The sequence below is a fragment of the Zingiber officinale genome, chromosome 9B (genome assembly GCF_018446385.1).
Source record: "Zingiber officinale cultivar Zhangliang chromosome 9B, Zo_v1.1, whole genome shotgun sequence".
NCBI lineage: Eukaryota > Viridiplantae > Streptophyta > Magnoliopsida > Zingiberales > Zingiberaceae > Zingiber > Zingiber officinale.
Genome location: NC_056003.1, coordinates 26499164 through 26516668, shown reverse-complemented (window position 1 = coordinate 26516668; position 17505 = coordinate 26499164). Strand labels below are relative to the sequence as shown.

Here is a 17505-nt window from a genome sequence, read left to right as displayed (position 1 = left end):
TTCAAACTAAGGATCATATAACTCAAAATTGTAAAAATGAAAAACAAGAAAAGAAAAGAAAAGGGAAACTAACCTAATAGCAGTGTTTCATGCAATACTTGCTCATTTTGGCGGTCATCTGAAACCTTCCTCCTCTTGCGAATTAAATCGGTAGTGTCTTTAAGTTGTTTTTTCATGTCTCTGAAAAAAAAAAAAAACAGATTGTATGATTTATAAAAACAATGTCAATCCATGATGTTTACAAAAAATTAAATTAATCATGTAAGCAAATTCTACAACCATTGTATCTATTATTAACACTAATGAACAAATAGCATCATTTGTTTTAAAAAAAAACTTCATTTTCATATGATTTGTTAAAGGTTCAAAAGAATCATTATATGACTAAAACAATATTATTTTAGTAGTGTCACTTTTCCAATCGTATGGTGCCGATAGCAAATTAGAGAGGGGAGAAAAGAGACAAATAAGAAAATGAAAAAAATGCAACTATATGCCTAACTTGGATCTTTGTGTTCCATTTAAAATTTAACATTGTGTTGTTTGAGCACAAACTAAAAAATAAATATATTAATTAGCTTGGGCTTCTGTATTGTTTCCATGAATTATTACTAATGTGATTTTTGATAAATCAGTTTGATCAACTCATGTTAGACTGATTCTTGATCCAGACTGATTAAAGCATAAGATTTGTCATATTTGTGACCTAAATAGGATCAAATTGTGCAATTTGAATTAAAAATATATGAGCTTGATAACCATAATAATAAGTTTTACTAAGGTTATGTTGCATAAGATATTTGTTTGAGGTTTAGAGAGACAGAAACTGACTTATAAATTTATAATACTTATATTTGTGAATTTTGGCATTCCATGTGCTTTAAATAACTCAGCAATTATATAATCGATTATCAAACCATGCTACTATTTTATGAAGATTGATATAGCTAAAAGGTGAAAATCCAGATATAATAACAAAGAATAATGATAAGAGTACTTGAAATTAGGGGTGAGCATTCGGTTAATTTGATATTAATTTTGTATAAATTCTTTTTATTGTTATTTTAAACAAATTTAGTTAATTCGGTGTTAACTGAAATAACTAATTCGGTTAATTCAGTTTTAGTAAAACTTTGATTTGATTCGGTTAGTCAATACTAAATCGGTTTTCGATTAATTTATAGACCGAATTAACCAAATGCTCACCCCTACTTGAAATCTGAAATATTGTGACAAGCGATGTAAATATCTGTAAAAAAATTTAGTGATACTTACGCATTTGACAATACAATGTTCTCATCATATGAATGTTCTTTCATTCTTCTCTTTCGTTTCCGTTCTCTAACAGGAGGTGAAGGTTGAAGCTCCGGTTCCAAGTGAGGCAAGGCTTGACCTACCAAACAACCAACAAACAGAAAGAATAAGATGAATCACAAACAATATTATCATACAAATTAAAATTATTGATTGTTAAGTCGATTGACCTCAAAACAATTGAAAAATATATATCAGAGAACAAAAAAAATCTTACCAGAAGATATATCCATGTTTGCAATGTTGGAATCAAATGTAGTCACTGGTGATGTGACATGAAATGTTGAAGGCAAAGGTTCCTCTCTAGAAACCAAAATATCTTCAAGCATTGGATCAAAACTATGCTTTCTCTTTGTTACTGATGTAGAATGATCATTTAATTCAACATCATTGCTAGTATTGTCCAACTCTAATCGGTTCTCAAGCTCTAAGTTATTGTCACACATAACCTCAATTTTTTGAAAATTTTGAATATTGTTGTTGGAATCAAAAGTTTGAAAAGAACCATTGCCATGAATATTTGAACCGAGACCTTCAAAAGATGTAGAATTTATAGCTCGGCTGACATCCAAATCATCATCTAATGGCGGCAACACACTGCATCAAAGTGAACAATTAGAAAATGAGTGCCAGAGTCTTTCAATAAGAAACTTAACATAAGGCCTTACTCTTCTTCCATGGGCTCTGCATCATGTCTAGTTTGTAGTTGTATTGATGAATTTGTATTGATATCCTAAATCATGGAACCCACATAAAAGCTTAAATATTTAGATTATTGAAATTATAAAAATATTGATACATGTAGAACATAAAATATTTGAGACCTTATCAATGAAGAAAGCCACATATTGATCTTGCTCTACTGAAGCTTCGCTTAGTACAATAAATCCATTGTTAGCAAACTCCTATCTCTCACATAACCCTATTTTAATCAAAAAAACTTACTGACCTGCCAAAGTTATTTGCTCATAATCTTTTTGGTGATTGTCTGGGCCACTGTATCAAAATATATGAACAAAGTAAATAATTATGAAGAGCTAAGAACCACTTGAATATCCTATAAAATTTAACGTGAAAAATTACATACTCAATAAGATTGATTGATTCCTCTAACTCCAATGCATCAAGGTTATAGGTCTCAGGTAATGTTATAGATTCAAATGGCGCTTTATCTGCATTTGTGGGTAAATTGATGTGTATCGAAGCAACAACCACCCTTGTATTTGTTAACATTCTGTTACAGTCCTGGAAAAGATAATTCATCTTCCATGAGTATATTTTGACAAGGCCAACCAAAAGATGTCTTGATAGTCTCAAAGCAATTGCAGCTAGAGGATACATAATATCATCTACCAAAACACACAAGTTAAAAACAAGCATCACAAAACCGAAGTATAAGATCAGGCCATCCTATAAAAGCCAAATGACAAAATCTTTTCGTAATGCAAAATTTGCAACAAAGTTTGTTTTAAAAAAAACGATAGAAAGAATCAGCAAAAAAAAAAGTAAAAGCAATGAATATTTCATCAAATATGCATTTATGAACCAATGTAAACATTCTGTAAATTAAAAAAAGGTAGATCCGCTACCTTAGTGGTCCCCCTAGTGCCGGCCGCACGGATATGGAGGGAGGTTCATGCAGGTACACAGGCCATAGAACGTGAAGCATAGAAAACATAGAACTTGAAGCATACACCCTAAACCTGCTCTGGAAACAATAGCAGGGTCATTTATCCATATCCATATAGATATATTTTGACGATATTCCAAATAAAGAATTCATCTTCTGTAAAATCCAACTAAAACACACATAAAAAAATATATATAATTTTGCCTTTGTATATAAGAAGAAGAATAAAATAACGACCAGGATTCATTTCTTCAAGTTAAGAGGAAACTCCGCAGTGGACATCCAAAATATTTAGATTCGCTTATTGAGACAGAACAACCAAATCTAACCTAAACAATCGAGGAGACTAGTACGGGCCTATATCACGTTGTTAAAAATCTAAGGGATAGAATAAAATAGTCTAGAGATTAACCTGCAGAAGACTGGATGTCGACCCAGTCAATCTGAGTCTTCTTCATCTTCTGAGAGTGGGCAGCAATCCACACCATTCCAAGAGGCGTCTTCTTAGCCAACAACGAGTGTGAGTAGAACATCTTTGTTCTTCTCTGGAAGGGATGAAGGCTAGCTCCGTGTTGTAATTTATTGAAGCTTATGAAATCTAGATCTATTTATTTCTAATCTCATAAGAATAATGGGTCTAATTTCGCGCAACAGAATAATTTTTTATTCCTATTATAAATTTTGCAAAAATTCTGTTATCTAACTGAAACATAAAAAAATATTCATGATCTATCTAATCAAAGAATATGTTTACTATTACCATATAAATTCTATTTTTAAATAATTTATATGCAGATATTAAATATTTTATTTTGCAGATATAAATTTATATGCATAGCCGGTCCACGTGAAGAGCTCCTCGATGGTGGGTCCCGTCGGGCGGTTGGCGCACTTCGCCAGCGCGACGGCGAAGGGGTCCTCGTCGCCGCCGGCAGGACCAACATCGCCCTCCAGATGCTCCTCAACGTCGTCGGCTCGCCCCTCATCCCCCGCCCCGTTCCCGTCGATGGCGCCTTCAGCCACTCCATCCGCGACACCAGGGTCCGCTCAAGTATTTTTGAGACCTAGGCGGGAAAAAAAACTTCTAGACTTATATATATTTTTTAAAATTAAATATTTATTTTCATCTTTTGTTATCCGAACTTGGGATTAGCATCATTTATTTTTCTAAAAAAAAAATATTGAAAATATAATAAAAGTTTTTCATACATTTTGTATATCTAAAATCATTTTTTTAATAAAAATATTTATATTCAAATAATATAAAATATAAGTCTATAATATTTTATCAAAATAAAATTATTTAAAATTAAAGGAAAAAATAAAATCTGATTTATATCATATACTTTTATGATATTTTAAAATTCGATTATTAAAAAGGAAATAAATATTATTTTTTATTTGGATTAAATAGAATGAGTATCTTAATTAACGACTAATCGGTCCAAATTTAAACAATACTACTAGATTATTTTAAGAGAAAATTTGCATGCAGTCCTCATTTGTAAACATAATTTTGTATGCACTCTCCATTGAAAAAAATCTTTGTTTTCACTCCCTAATCTAATATATTTACTTAATTGTCCCTGATATTTTAAGTATAAAAAGTCTAAAAATGAGTATAATTTTCTTAAATTCGGTACATTAAACTAGAATCTAGTATATTTTCTATCAAATTGAGTACGATTCTTTTTCCACCTCAATTGGATGAAAAATATATTAGATTTTCTTTAAATGGTACTCAATTGGATGAAAAATATACTAGATTTTCTTTAAATGATACTCAATTGGATGAAAAATATACTAGATTTTTTTCAAATTGTGCTGAATTTAGGAGAAATTATATTAAATAGGGAAAAGTTGTACTCAATTTAATAGAAAATATACTTGATTCTAATTTAAAATGCTGAATTTAATAGGAATTATACTCATTTTTAGACTATTTATACCTAAAAAATATGAAAATAGTTTTAATAGAAAATATACTCGAATATACTAGATTTTCTTTAAATGATACTCAATTAGATAGAAAATATACTAGATTTTTTTTAAATGATACTCAATTAGATAGAAAATATACTAGATTTTTTTTAAATGATACTTAATTGGATAGAAAATATACTAGATTTTCTTTTTATTATATGGTGCTGAATTTTGAAGGAATTATATTAAAATAGGAAAAAATATGCTCAATTTAATCGAAAATATACTCGATTCTAATGTAAAGTGCTGAATTTAAGAGGAATTATACTCATTTTTGGACCTTTTGTACCTAAAAAATTTGAGGGTCAATTAAGTCACAATAATTGCACGGGAGAGTTGAAGCAAATAAAACTTTACATGCAGTAAGTGGAAATAAAATTTTTTATGAGTGAGGATTGCATGTAAAATTCAAGTTATGACTGGGGATTTTTCTTTATTTTACCGTTATTTTAAACATTAATCAACAATCTATAAGTATCATGAATTAAATATTATAAATATTATCCCTCCATGTCTTGGCCACATGTGATTGATAGTCATCTATGATTAATTTTTTTTTGTGTTAGTCTAGAGATTGACGGGTGATAGGATGAGTGAACTATTTTTTGTCATATGAATTAAATATTATAATTAATAAAAATCTTTGGAAAATAGTATGTCATTTCTATTTTTTTCATTAAAAACTATGAAGTGATCATTTTGTATTTATGTAATAAAAAAATAAAAAAAATCATTTTTTTTAAATTAATATTCTACTTTGGTCGACGGGATAAAGAACTAAGAAAAAAAACTGAGGAAGAAATATTATAATGAGAGAAGGACATTCGAGAGTAAAATTGGAGTGAGAGAAGAGATATCAAATCATTAAAGAGAAAAAAAAATACAGAACAATGAGAAAAGGAAAAGATACCAGATTATCGCATATATTTTGAAAGACCAATCAGAATTAATTAAATTTTAAAAAATCACACACATAATTAATAATAATAATTATAAAACAATATGAAATAAACAAAATTAAAATAATTTAGGATTAAAGGTGAACATTTTCTTTAAAAAAATTAAATAAAAATATTCTTAAATTATTAAGACGTAGGCATAGACATAGGCCTTAACAACTTATGTCTTGAGCCGACACTCTGCGACACCTCCGTCGCAAGTAAAATTTTATTTTTAATTTTAGATTATCAGCTAATTCATCTTTCGATTGTTACGACTTGAGGGGATTTAATTTTGATCGGGTGAAAGCAAGCATCGACAGAAAAGTACATCATCATATAGTACACCCCTCGCCCCAGGATTAGCTGAGCTGGTAAATGGTTGTTGATTTGCCACATGAGGTTCAGGAGTCGAATCTCGAGGATGGCGGAACATAAATCTTTACAATCTGTATTTCACCCCTTCCACTTGCCGCTCAATTACTGTGATTTGTCTTTTTTGTATTAGTCTTGGGGCGGACTGACGGGGGCACTAAAGACAAACGTAATTATCTTTTGCCACATCATCACGCAGGGTATCGTAGCGACGGGAGGGCCAACGAAGTTGACATCAGTGAACAACATGTACACAATGGCAATGGTGCGGATGATGTACACCGTGGAGTCGGGAGTAAGAAGGAATTATTAAATAAATCATTTATCGGATCAAATAAAATTATATTATGATATATTAATTATTAGACATTTTATTTATCAATCTTTCTCATTTATCGGATCAAATAAAATTATATTATGACATTCTCATCAATTAATAAAAGTATTTTCTCATTTATCTGCTTATATTGTTCATTTCAACATTGTGATAAAAAGACGAATACATTCGTCCCAGCGTCCCTGTAAATTCGTCTCAAGACCAATACGGAGGAAGTAAATTATGGACGACTACTATATTGTTCATTTAAACATGTTCCATACTATGTAGGAGACTATAAAAAAAATCAACAAATATTAGTTGTACCAACCCAATTATGTCCGGAGGCCAAACAGATAGAAGATTATTTCTATGGCAAAAATAAAAAAAAAAAGTTCGTTTTTAAAAATTATCAGAGTGGCCGTCGAAGGGACTGCGCCAACAATGCCAATCCATCACTAATACTAATGGTCTTTATATTCGGATAGAATTTTCTGATTCGCACTTTGAGAATCAGGAGATGGATCATAAAGGATAATTGATTGATTTGGATAGACCTCATTTATTAAATAGATAAAGTTCACCCAAATCAACTAATCAATATAATGATCCATTCTTTAAATCCCAATTTACGATCGAGAGGATCTACTCTCCTTTGTATCGCAGGTGGATTTAATCATCCTGAGACGGCTCAGGACCAGACGCTATAGACAAAGGAAGAGGAGGAGCTCATCTCGGTGAAAAGGAGGACCATCACACAACAAACTTCAAAATAATTAAAATGTTGAATTAAACAAGCGACACACATTAATTGATCGACTAAGCCCTTATTACTGGGAATTAGGCCGCATCATATTGACTGGAGGTAGTTAAAACCGTTGGACTCTCGCCATCATCACGGACAACATTAATCCATTTCTTCCTTCTGAAGCGCCAGGAGAGTGAAAAGGAGCTAGGAACCCATTGTCGTGGCCGGCAACAGCACCGGTGAGAATGCCACTGTTAAAGGACATGACGGCGATCATGAGAAGGTAGCCCATGCCGACGCGGAGGACATGGAGGATGGTGTGGCTGAGACCCTCCACTGCTGACTCTACCGGCCAGTGGAGGAAGACGGCGACTAGTGTGTGCTGGGCCAGCTGGCGAACAAAATCTCCGAGTTCTTCCCCAGAAGAAGGTCATCGCCCCGTGGTGCTTCATGGTGCTGTTCGTGCTGAATGTTGCAAACAATAGTTAAGATTCAGGTTGGATAGAGTTTAACCTCTATATACAATACAGACAAGTCTGTGGAAGATATCGCCTCAAAACTTGGTAGCAAAAAGTGCAGGTTTTGGAGAAATGACAATATCGCCATATGCCTCTTCTTGTTGTACATCTAAGAACCCATAAGTCTTTAGAACCTAGCAACAAAGATTTCCGAATAAGCACAAAGATGAAAGACTTCTTTTCTATTTGTACTCGAAAGAAAGCGAGAGTTCAAATGAAACAACAAGGATTAACAATGTTATTCAATCATGAAAATGGATCTTAGTTTTAAATTCCAATGAAACAATGTGCGACTATCAAATGTACTCAAGGTAAAAGAAATTTATACTTACGCCTAATAAATTGAGTTAAAGAATTTCTAATAAAATGAAGACTAAACACTTAAAATGACCAAACACGTACCTACAATAAGTAGAAACCACATCAAAATCTAAGATATAGAATACATATTGCTTGAAAGAAAAAGTGATGTTTGGGAGTTACTAATTCAAAGATCTCTTCTTAAGGAATTTGTTCTTCATAAAAACCTAAGTCGATCTAGAGATGAGACTAGATTGTTTTTGCCTCTGTGATATTTGACAGAGAATGTTTTAGCTAGAAGGAAATGTTAACTATGGGAATAGTTAATCATCATGACCTCCTTTAACCCTGGTAATTAATTTCACCACTAAATGGCTAAATTGTAATACTCTCTAATGGAAGAATTAACAATGTTCACATATCATGTTAATCAAAAGGAAAACAAATGTTCTCAGAATATAACATTACCAAACTTTCAAAGAACATTTGCGCGCACCGTCTTCTTGTTTGTCCTTGTAAGATTTCATTTAAACTTAAAACTCTATGTTCTCTATCTCCACTCTGAGGTGGTGATTGATTTTTAAGAAATTGCACCACAGCCCTACCATGAAGAAACTTTAATAACATAAGCATTGTTCTTCTACTTGTTTTAATGAAGAAAATAAATATATTATAAATCACATGTCTCTTACCTAGTCCGTGCGGATAAAGTTCCAGCTTCATTATCTTTATAACCTGCATGAGGACAACTATTTTAAGATTTATGAACTTCTATGTAACAAAGTATGCAAAGGAAAAAACAAAATATATACTTATCTTACCTGATGATTGGGTACTTGCATCAAGAAAATCAAAATCCTAAACAAAGCAAAATCAAAGATTCAAGGCAAGGTATATAATTAGTATGAAATAATCTTAACTAAAGTAAAACATGGAAAGTAGTGTCACTGATATTCTTCTACTAAGGAACTTACTTCCTCCACAGATAGCAACACATTTGGAATTCTGGGCATGCTATTTTGAAGTGGTTCTTCCTCCAGAGAGAATAGGCTAGCTCCAATTGCATAACTAGTTGCTTTGGTCCTAGTAAAACTTTCAACTGTAGGTAATATCTCTGTATCAAAAGTCTTATCAAAGTCATGAGTTGAATCTGCTATTGTGGTGTTAAAGAGAGTCATATCTACTCCTGCGGAGGGTGATTGTATTGGTTCATTTATATTCGCTCCACTATACAAATCAAATCGAGCAATCTCAGGTATTGGTATTAGATGCAACTCATCCTGTTCTCTTGGTTGGATATCAGTATGCATATCGAATTGAGAATTCTCAGGTACTGCATTCAGCTTGTCCTGTTGTTCTCGTTCTGTATTCCTATCATTATTTTGTTGCTTAGGCTCTTTTTGCAGATCCTCTGAGGCAACATGAGGTAATTCATTTGCAAACTCTGATGAAGCTTCCATATGACTCGAATTGTTGCTTTGAGAAAGAAAGAGTCTAGAACAAAGCTCTTGGAGCTTACGAGATCGCACTGCATATATGTTTGATTCAAACTAAGGATCATATAACTCAAAATTGTAAAAATGGAAAACAAGAAAAGAAAAGAAAAGGGAAACTAACCTAATTGCAGTGTTTCATGCAATACTTGCTCATTTTGGCGGTCATCTGAAACCTTCCTTCTCTTGCGAATTAAATCGGTAGTGTCTTTAAGTTGTTTTTTCATGTCTCTAAAAGAAAAACAGATTGTATGATTTATAAAAACAATGTCAATCCATGATGTTTACAAAAAATTAAATTAATCATGTAAGCAAATTCTACAACCATTGTATCTATTATTAACACTAATGAACAAATAACATCATTTGTTTAAAAAATACTTCATTTTCATATGATTTGTTAAAGGTTCAAAAGATTCAATATATGACTGAAACAATATTATTTTAGTAGTGTCACTATTCCAATTGTATGGTGCCGATAGCAAATTAGAGAGGGGAGAAAAGAGACGAATAAGAAAAAGAAAAAAATGCAACTATATGCCTAACTTGGGTCTTTGTGTCCCATTTAAAATTTAACATTGTGTTGTTTGAGCACAAACTAAAAAACAAAATATATTAATTAGTTTGGGTTTTTGTATTGTTTCCATGAATTATTACTAATGTGATTTTGATAAATCAGTTTGATCAACTCATGTTAGATTGATTCTTGATCCAGACTGATCAACGCATAAGATTTGTCATATTTGTGACCTAAATAGGATCAAATTGTGCAATTTGAATTACAAATATATGAGCTTGATAACCATAATAATAAGTTTTACTAAGGTTATGTTTCATAAGATATTTGTTTGAGGTTTAGAGAGATAGAAACTGACTTATAAATTTATAATACTTATATTTGTGAATTTTGGCATTCCATGTGCTTTAAATAACTCAGCAATTATATAATCGATTATCAAACCATGCTACTATTTTATGAAGATTGATATAGCTAAAAGGTGAAAATCCAGGTATAATAACAAAGAATAATGATGAGAGTACTTGAAATCTGAAATATTGTGACAAGTGATGCAAATATCTGGAAAAAAATATAGTGATACTTACACATTTGACAATACAATGTTCTCATCATATGAATGCTCTTTCATTCTTCTCTTTCGTTTCCGTTCTCTAACAGGAGGTGAAGGTTGAAGCTCCAACTCCAGGTGAGGCAAGGCTTGACCTACCAAACAACCAACAAACAGAAAGAATAAGATGAATCACAAACAATATTATCATACACATTAAAATTATTGATTGTTAAATCGATTGACCCCAAAACAATTGAAAAATATATATCAGAGAATAAAAAAAATCTTACCCGGAGATATATCCATGTTTACAATGTTGGAATCAAATGTAGTCACGGGTGATGTGACATGAAATGTTGAAGGCAAAGGTTCCTCTCTAGAAACCAAAATATCTTCAAGCATTGGATCAAAACTATGCTTTCTCTTTGTTACTGATGTAGAATGATCATTTAATTCAACATCATTGCTAGTATTGTCCAACTCTAATCGGTTCTCAAGCTCTAAGTTATTGTCACGCATAACCTCAATTTTTTGAAAATTTTGAATATTGTTGTTGGCATCAAAAGTTTGAAAAGAACCATTGCCATGACTCTTTGAACCAGGACCTTCAAAAGATGAAGAATTTAAAGCTCGGCTGACATCCAAATCATCATCTAATGGCGGCAACACACTGCATCAAAGTGAACAATTAGAAAATGAGTGCCAGAGTGTTTCGGTAAGAAACTTAACATAAGGTCTTACTCTTCTTCCATCGGCTCTGCATCATGTCTAGTTTGTAGTTGTATTGATGAATTTGTATTGATATCCTAAATCATGGAACCCATATAAAAGCTTAAATATTTAGATTATTGAAATTATAAAAATATTGATACATGTAAGACATAAAATATTTGAGACCTTATCAATGAAGAAAGCCACATATTGATCTTGCTCTGCTGAAGCTTCGCTTAGTACAATAAATCCATTGTTAGCAAACTCCTATCTCTCAAATAACCCTTTTTTAATCAAAAAAATTTACTGACCTGCCAAAGTTATTTGCTCATAATCTTTTTGGTGATTGTCTGGATCACTGTATCAAAATATATGAAATAATTATAAAGAGCTAAAAACCACTTGAATTTCCTATAAAATTTAAAGTGAAAAATTACATACTCAATAAGATTGATTGATTCCTCTAACTCCAATGCATCAAGGTTATAGGTCTCAGGTAATGTTATAGACTCAAATGGCGCTTTATCTGCATTTGTGGGTAAATTGATGTGTATCGAAGCAACGACCACCCTTGTATTAGTTAACATTCTGTTACAGTCTTGGAAAAGATAATTCACCTTCCGCGAGTATATTTTGACAAGGCCAACCAAAAGATGTCCCGACAGTCTCAAAGCAATTGGAGCTCGAGGATACATAATATCATCTACCAAAACACACAAGTTAAAAACAAGCATCACAAAACCGAAGTATAAGATCAGGCCATCCTATAAAAGGAAATGACAAAACCTTTTCCTAATGCAAAATTTACAACAAAGTTTGTTTTAAAATAAACAATAAAAAAATCAGCAAAAAAAAGAAAGTAAAAGCAACGAATATTTCATCAAATATACATTTATGAACCAATGTAAACATTCTGTAAATTAAAAGAAAACATAGAACATGAAGCATATACCCTAAACTTGCTCTGGAAACAACAACAGGGTCATTTATCCATATCTATATAGACATGTTTTGGTGATATTCTAAATAAAGAATTCATCTTCTGAAAAATCCAACTAAAACACACGTAAAAAATATAATTTTACCTTTGTATATAAGAAGAAGAATAAAATAACGACCCGGATTCATTTCTTCAAGTTAACAGGAAACTCCGCAATGGACGTCCAAAATATGTAGATCGCTTATTGAGACAGAACAACCAAATCTAACTAAACAATCGAGAAGGAGACTCGTACGGGCCCGGGTTGCGTTGTTAAAAATCTAAAGGATTGAATGAAATAGTCTAGAGATTAACCTGCAGAAGACTGGATGTCGACACAGTCTATCTGAGTCTTCTTCATCTTCTGGGAGTGGGAGGCAATCCACACCATTCCAAGAGGAGTCTTCCTAGCCAACAACGAGTGGGAATAAAACATCTTTGCTCAAGGGATGAAAGGTGTCGTAAGAAGGGATGAAAGCTAGCGCGGTGCGGTGTGTAAGTTGAAGTTTATGAAATCTAGTTGAATTTATTTCTAATCCCATAAGAATTAATCAGTCTAATTTGGCGCAACAGAAGAATATTTTATATGCAGAAAAGAAATATAAAAAAATATTTCTAATTCAGCCTAATTTAGCGCAACTGAATAATATTTCTAATCCCATTACAAATTTTGCAATTTTAATTTATTTTTTTAATGAACTTGTTATCTAATTCAGAAAAGAAATATAAACAAATATTCATGATCTATCTAGTCAAAGAATATTTATATGGATATAGAGAGGTTTTTTACCCAATTAAATAAATAGGAATGGAGGAGGATATAATGGGTTTTTTACCTGATTAAATAGATGAGTATGGATATTTTAGGATATAAATTTAGGCATAGAAAACAAAAATTAAAATTTTAATATTTTTTAAATAAATTTTATTTTTTTTTAAAAAAATATATATAAAATATTATTAGAGATATTTACAAAGACAGTTTCATAAATTATAAAAGATTATTTTCACAATTAGAAGGAGTATACAAATGGATCATATAGTAATAATTTTATCTGGTATAAAAACTCAATTAAAATTTTAAAAAAGTTTTTTAAAAAAAAAAACTTTCATTATTTATTAAAAAATAATATTTTTTTTCTAATGAATATTTTTAATTTAATAATTAAAGTTAAATTTTGTTAATAAAATATTGAAAATACTAACCTCTAACAATGAGTAATAAATTATTATAATATATTAATATACATTTTAATTGTTACTTTAATTTTGATACAGCAAGTCTTGACGTTAATCAACAATAAAATTGTTATTTTGTGATATAAAAATAATATGCCCAAATAGTAAATATAAAAAATTACTTATGATAGATTCTTTCCGATATCTTACATTAACATTCGTGCATTTAATTAACTTTTTATAAATTTTAATAAATTATCAATTAAATTTATTTAGTAAAAATATTTAACTGGCAAACATCCCGGTGAATTAAAAATAAGAAGAGAGATAATGTGCATAGAAACTTGGGGAGGAAGGAGAAAAGTAAATTGAAATAAAATTTTATAATATATAATAATATAATATTAAATATGTTTTTGACTTACAAAATATTTTTATAAAAAAATATCAATTATAAATAAATATAATCAATAAATATATTTTATTTATTAACTAAACTTAATTTAAAAGTACAATAATTTTTTATCAATAAAAAATTAAAATTAAAATTAAATTTTAATTAAAAAAAATAATTACCAATCAAATCTATATTTTTAATAGTAAAAAAGTAAAATTATCAATTAAATCTAACTTAGGTGAGTACAAAATTAAAAACAATCAAATTAATTTTGATGTAAAAAATTAAAAAATTTAGGTCAAATCTAAAAAATTTAAAATGATTTTGATTGTAAAAATTAAAATGAATCTTGATTGTAACAATAATTTTAAATATTTACCATCTAAACTTATATATTTCTAAAATAATAATCATATTTTGTTTACTAAATATAAAATATATATAATAACAAATTTTGATGGGCCCAATATAATAGGGGCCCTAGGCATTTAGTGACATATGCCTTGAGTGAGCTCTTTTATATATATATAATTTATTTTCCTAAATCTCAAATAAAATCAAAATTCTATTAACATGTAGGGATGAGTAAAAATTCAATTAAACTAAATTAATAGATCAAATTTAAAAATTTAATTCAATTATTTCTCTCTCTCTATATATATATATGGATAATTCGGTTCATAATGGTGATAGTTTTCAAAATCAATATCACCGTTAATGTTTTATCAATTCGGTTTCTTCGAGTTTTGTTAGAAAGTTTTGTCAGTTCAATTAAATGAGGATGGACATGAGTATGAATATTTGATCCTCCGACAGGTATATGAATGAAGATGAAAGTTGAGCACATGAAGATGGATATAGGTATAGAGATAATAAATGGGGGCATAGATGGAGGAGGTGGAATCCAATCCAAACGTAACTCATTGTCATCCCTAGAATCTACGTGAAAAGTCGATAGCAATGTAAATGGTCTAGTGCAAAAGGAAATTATGCAAGAATCAAGATGAGATAAGATATATTGTGACCCCATAGGGTAGTTGAGTTGGTACTCAGATGAGGAGTTGCTCCAAATGGACTTCGATTCAAATGGCAGAAGCAATGGAGCTGCCCCGTGCAAGTGACCCCCTCACCTAGGAAGTCGCTCGGTAGGTCAAAGGTCTTTCGTGATTTACCTCTCTTCCATGTATTGTGGGTCCGGTAGTGGAAGGCTGCTGGGGTTGAGTGTAATCATCTTTTACTCTAAAGATGAGATATATTACTTTTCCATTATAGGGAAACACCAAATTACTAAACGAACAAGAGAAGAAAAGTGAACTTGTACCTGAGGTAGTAGTGGTAGCCTCGTGCAAACTCTCGTCAAAACGGATCTTGGGGGAAGGATCCTATTGTACGCAATGTTACTCTACTTTATAAGAGATTGTTCTAAACTTGGCGTGACAATAATGCTCGGAATTGTCATCCTATACGAATGAGGAAGAATCATGGCTTCCTACTCACTCTCGATTAGTTGGGAGCCACCACCATTGTCAACTAGCTCTCTTCTAATTATATTGCTTCAGTCTTCATCTTCTCAAAGCCAAATATTTCGATGAGTCAGTGCCAAAATGTAGGGTACATTTCAATTTTATTACAAAAGCCCATGGGAGATTGATATGGGTCAGGTCAGATCTGCTATAGCCCATAATGGCTCGATATTTTAATAAACCAAAAAATATATATATATATATATTGATCCTGTTCGAAGGCTGAATCAATGGACGCTGGGCACGGAGCGCTCTTCGACTGCTGACGTGGCTCTTCAACTGCTGGAACGAAGCTCCGGCGAACCTGCACAGAAGTCGAGCCGGGAAAGGGGTTCCCGGCGGCGACCCTCCGACGCTCAAGTCAGGTAAGCAACGGTGAAAAAGGTGGCTCCCAAAGTTTTAGAATACGTACCTCCGGCGAAGTCTGAGGCTCTTTATATAGAGTTGTGAAGGGTTAGGGCACGCATACCGAGGTGCATATGTGTCCTCTGTCCTTTCCTCGGTATGCGGTTGTCAGAAAGCTCACCTGACCCATACCGCTACAGTCAAAGCATGTCCTCGATGGGACAGCAGAATCCCCTGTCACAAAATTTGGAGCATGGCCCACACGTGAAACCTACCAGTTGTCAGAAAAAGAAGTCCCTTGTCCTTTTCCCCTTAGCTCCAAACCTGTCGCCCGGGCGGACAGCTCCCTCAACATCCGGCTGGACATCCGCAGGGGTTTACTTGTGCTTTGTGGAGACTAATAAGCAGTGGTGCCTTATGGCTTTGGTCGGCCTAGAGGTCAGCTCGGCCCATGACCTTTTCAACTGAGCGCCGGAACCCTGATTTGACAGGGTGCCTTCCAACCATCAGTGTATATCGTCCGGTCGACAAGCCGACCGGACCCATCCGGGTATTCAATTACACCGGCCGGCCGTCCGTCCGGTTGGACCCGGATGGGCGGCTGTCCCGGTGACTTCCACTTAGCGTTGACTTCACAAGGGGGGGGCCGCTCTTACTACCGGATCACTTGCTTCCTCTTCAAGTCTAGTCGAAGGAGGCGAATAGTCCGACTGACTGGACTGTGAATCTAGCCGAACGACCCCTCCGTGCTAGTACTCTTCGCCCGGTCAGCCGTAGAGATATCCTTGAACGAATCAATGATGACTTTCATCGGATCTCCTCGTGTTCTGCGCCAATCTTCGACATCAAGGTTGATCATGCTCTCATTAAATGCTCCGAATGATTGAATGCCACGTGGAGCAATGCCATCAGAGTACGGCGGCGGTAGCATGATATTTTGACGTGATCGAAGCAATTCGAAATGGACGGCTAGATGCATGCTTTGATTCCCGTGACCTGGATCCGACGGTTGAGGCTGCCCGGCCTTCACCCTATAAATTCTTCGTTTCCTTCTCTCCCTCACTCGCCTCCGCGACTTCTGCTACTGCCCTCTGCGCTTTGGAGCTCCGGCGATCCTGTTTTTGCCCTCCGATGCTCTCCGGCGCCTTTCCTTAATCCCTCTCCCCGCAGTAAGGTTTTATATCTTTCCTCCCTCTTTTCCGGTGTCTCATTCGCATTTCTTTCCCTAGCTCCAATCTTTGAAACTTCTTTTCTTCGTCGGTTGTTTTCCTCTGGCCTTTCCGCTCCTTTTTTGATTTCTTCCGTCCAGCTCATGGCCAGTTCTTCTCATCCCGAAGAACAATCCCTCGGCCCATGGTACACTACCATGCGGTCCCGATTCGAACAACGAGATTTCGATATTTTGACAGACAATTTCGAAATCCCCAAGGATTTTGAAGTTCGCCTAGCTGGTCCCTCCGCTCGGCCAAACAAACCGCCGCGCGGCGCGTTCTGTGTCTTTCGCGACCAATTTACCGCCGGTCTACGGTTTCCTGTACATCCTTTCATAGTAGATGTCTGTAATTATTTTGGTATGTCGCTCGGCAGTTTAGTACCCAATACCTTCCGTCTCCTCTGCGGCGTTGTTGTTTTGTTTAAGATTCACAACATCCCCCTCCGACCGGAGGTCTTCTTTTATTTCTACTA

The 17505-nt window shown here is 33.2% G+C and overlaps 2 protein-coding genes and 1 long non-coding RNA gene across 3 annotated transcripts; all 3 read right to left on the bottom strand.

Moving 5' to 3' along the window:
- Positions 1–1508: 1508 nt before the first annotated feature.
- Positions 1509–3477, bottom strand: LOC122022894 (sister chromatid cohesion 1 protein 3-like). The gene is made up of 4 exons (XM_042581006.1): positions 3357–3477; positions 2402–2663; positions 2260–2310; positions 1509–1911 (listed from the first exon to the last, which is right to left on the bottom strand). Exons 1-4 carry the CDS (start codon positions 3475–3477, stop codon positions 1509–1511), a joined length of 837 nt encoding a protein of 278 aa, XP_042436940.1.
- A 5205-nt stretch (positions 3478–8682) lies between these two features.
- On the bottom strand, positions 8683–9194 carry LOC122023355. Its single transcript, XR_006123100.1, has 4 exons — positions 9097–9194; positions 8944–8980; positions 8815–8839; positions 8683–8723 (listed from the first exon to the last, which is right to left on the bottom strand). It is a non-coding gene; the product is annotated as an uncharacterized LOC122023355 (long non-coding RNA).
- A 23-nt stretch (positions 9195–9217) lies between these two features.
- LOC122022893 (sister chromatid cohesion 1 protein 3-like) lies at positions 9218–12811 on the bottom strand. The gene is made up of 10 exons (XM_042581004.1): positions 12691–12811; positions 11838–12099; positions 11708–11754; positions 11583–11626; positions 11427–11491; positions 10976–11355; positions 10720–10837; positions 9740–9846; positions 9356–9650; positions 9218–9236 (listed from the first exon to the last, which is right to left on the bottom strand). Exons 1-10 carry the CDS (start codon positions 12809–12811, stop codon positions 9218–9220), a joined length of 1458 nt encoding a protein of 485 aa, XP_042436938.1.
- Positions 12812–17505: the final 4694 nt, after the last annotated feature.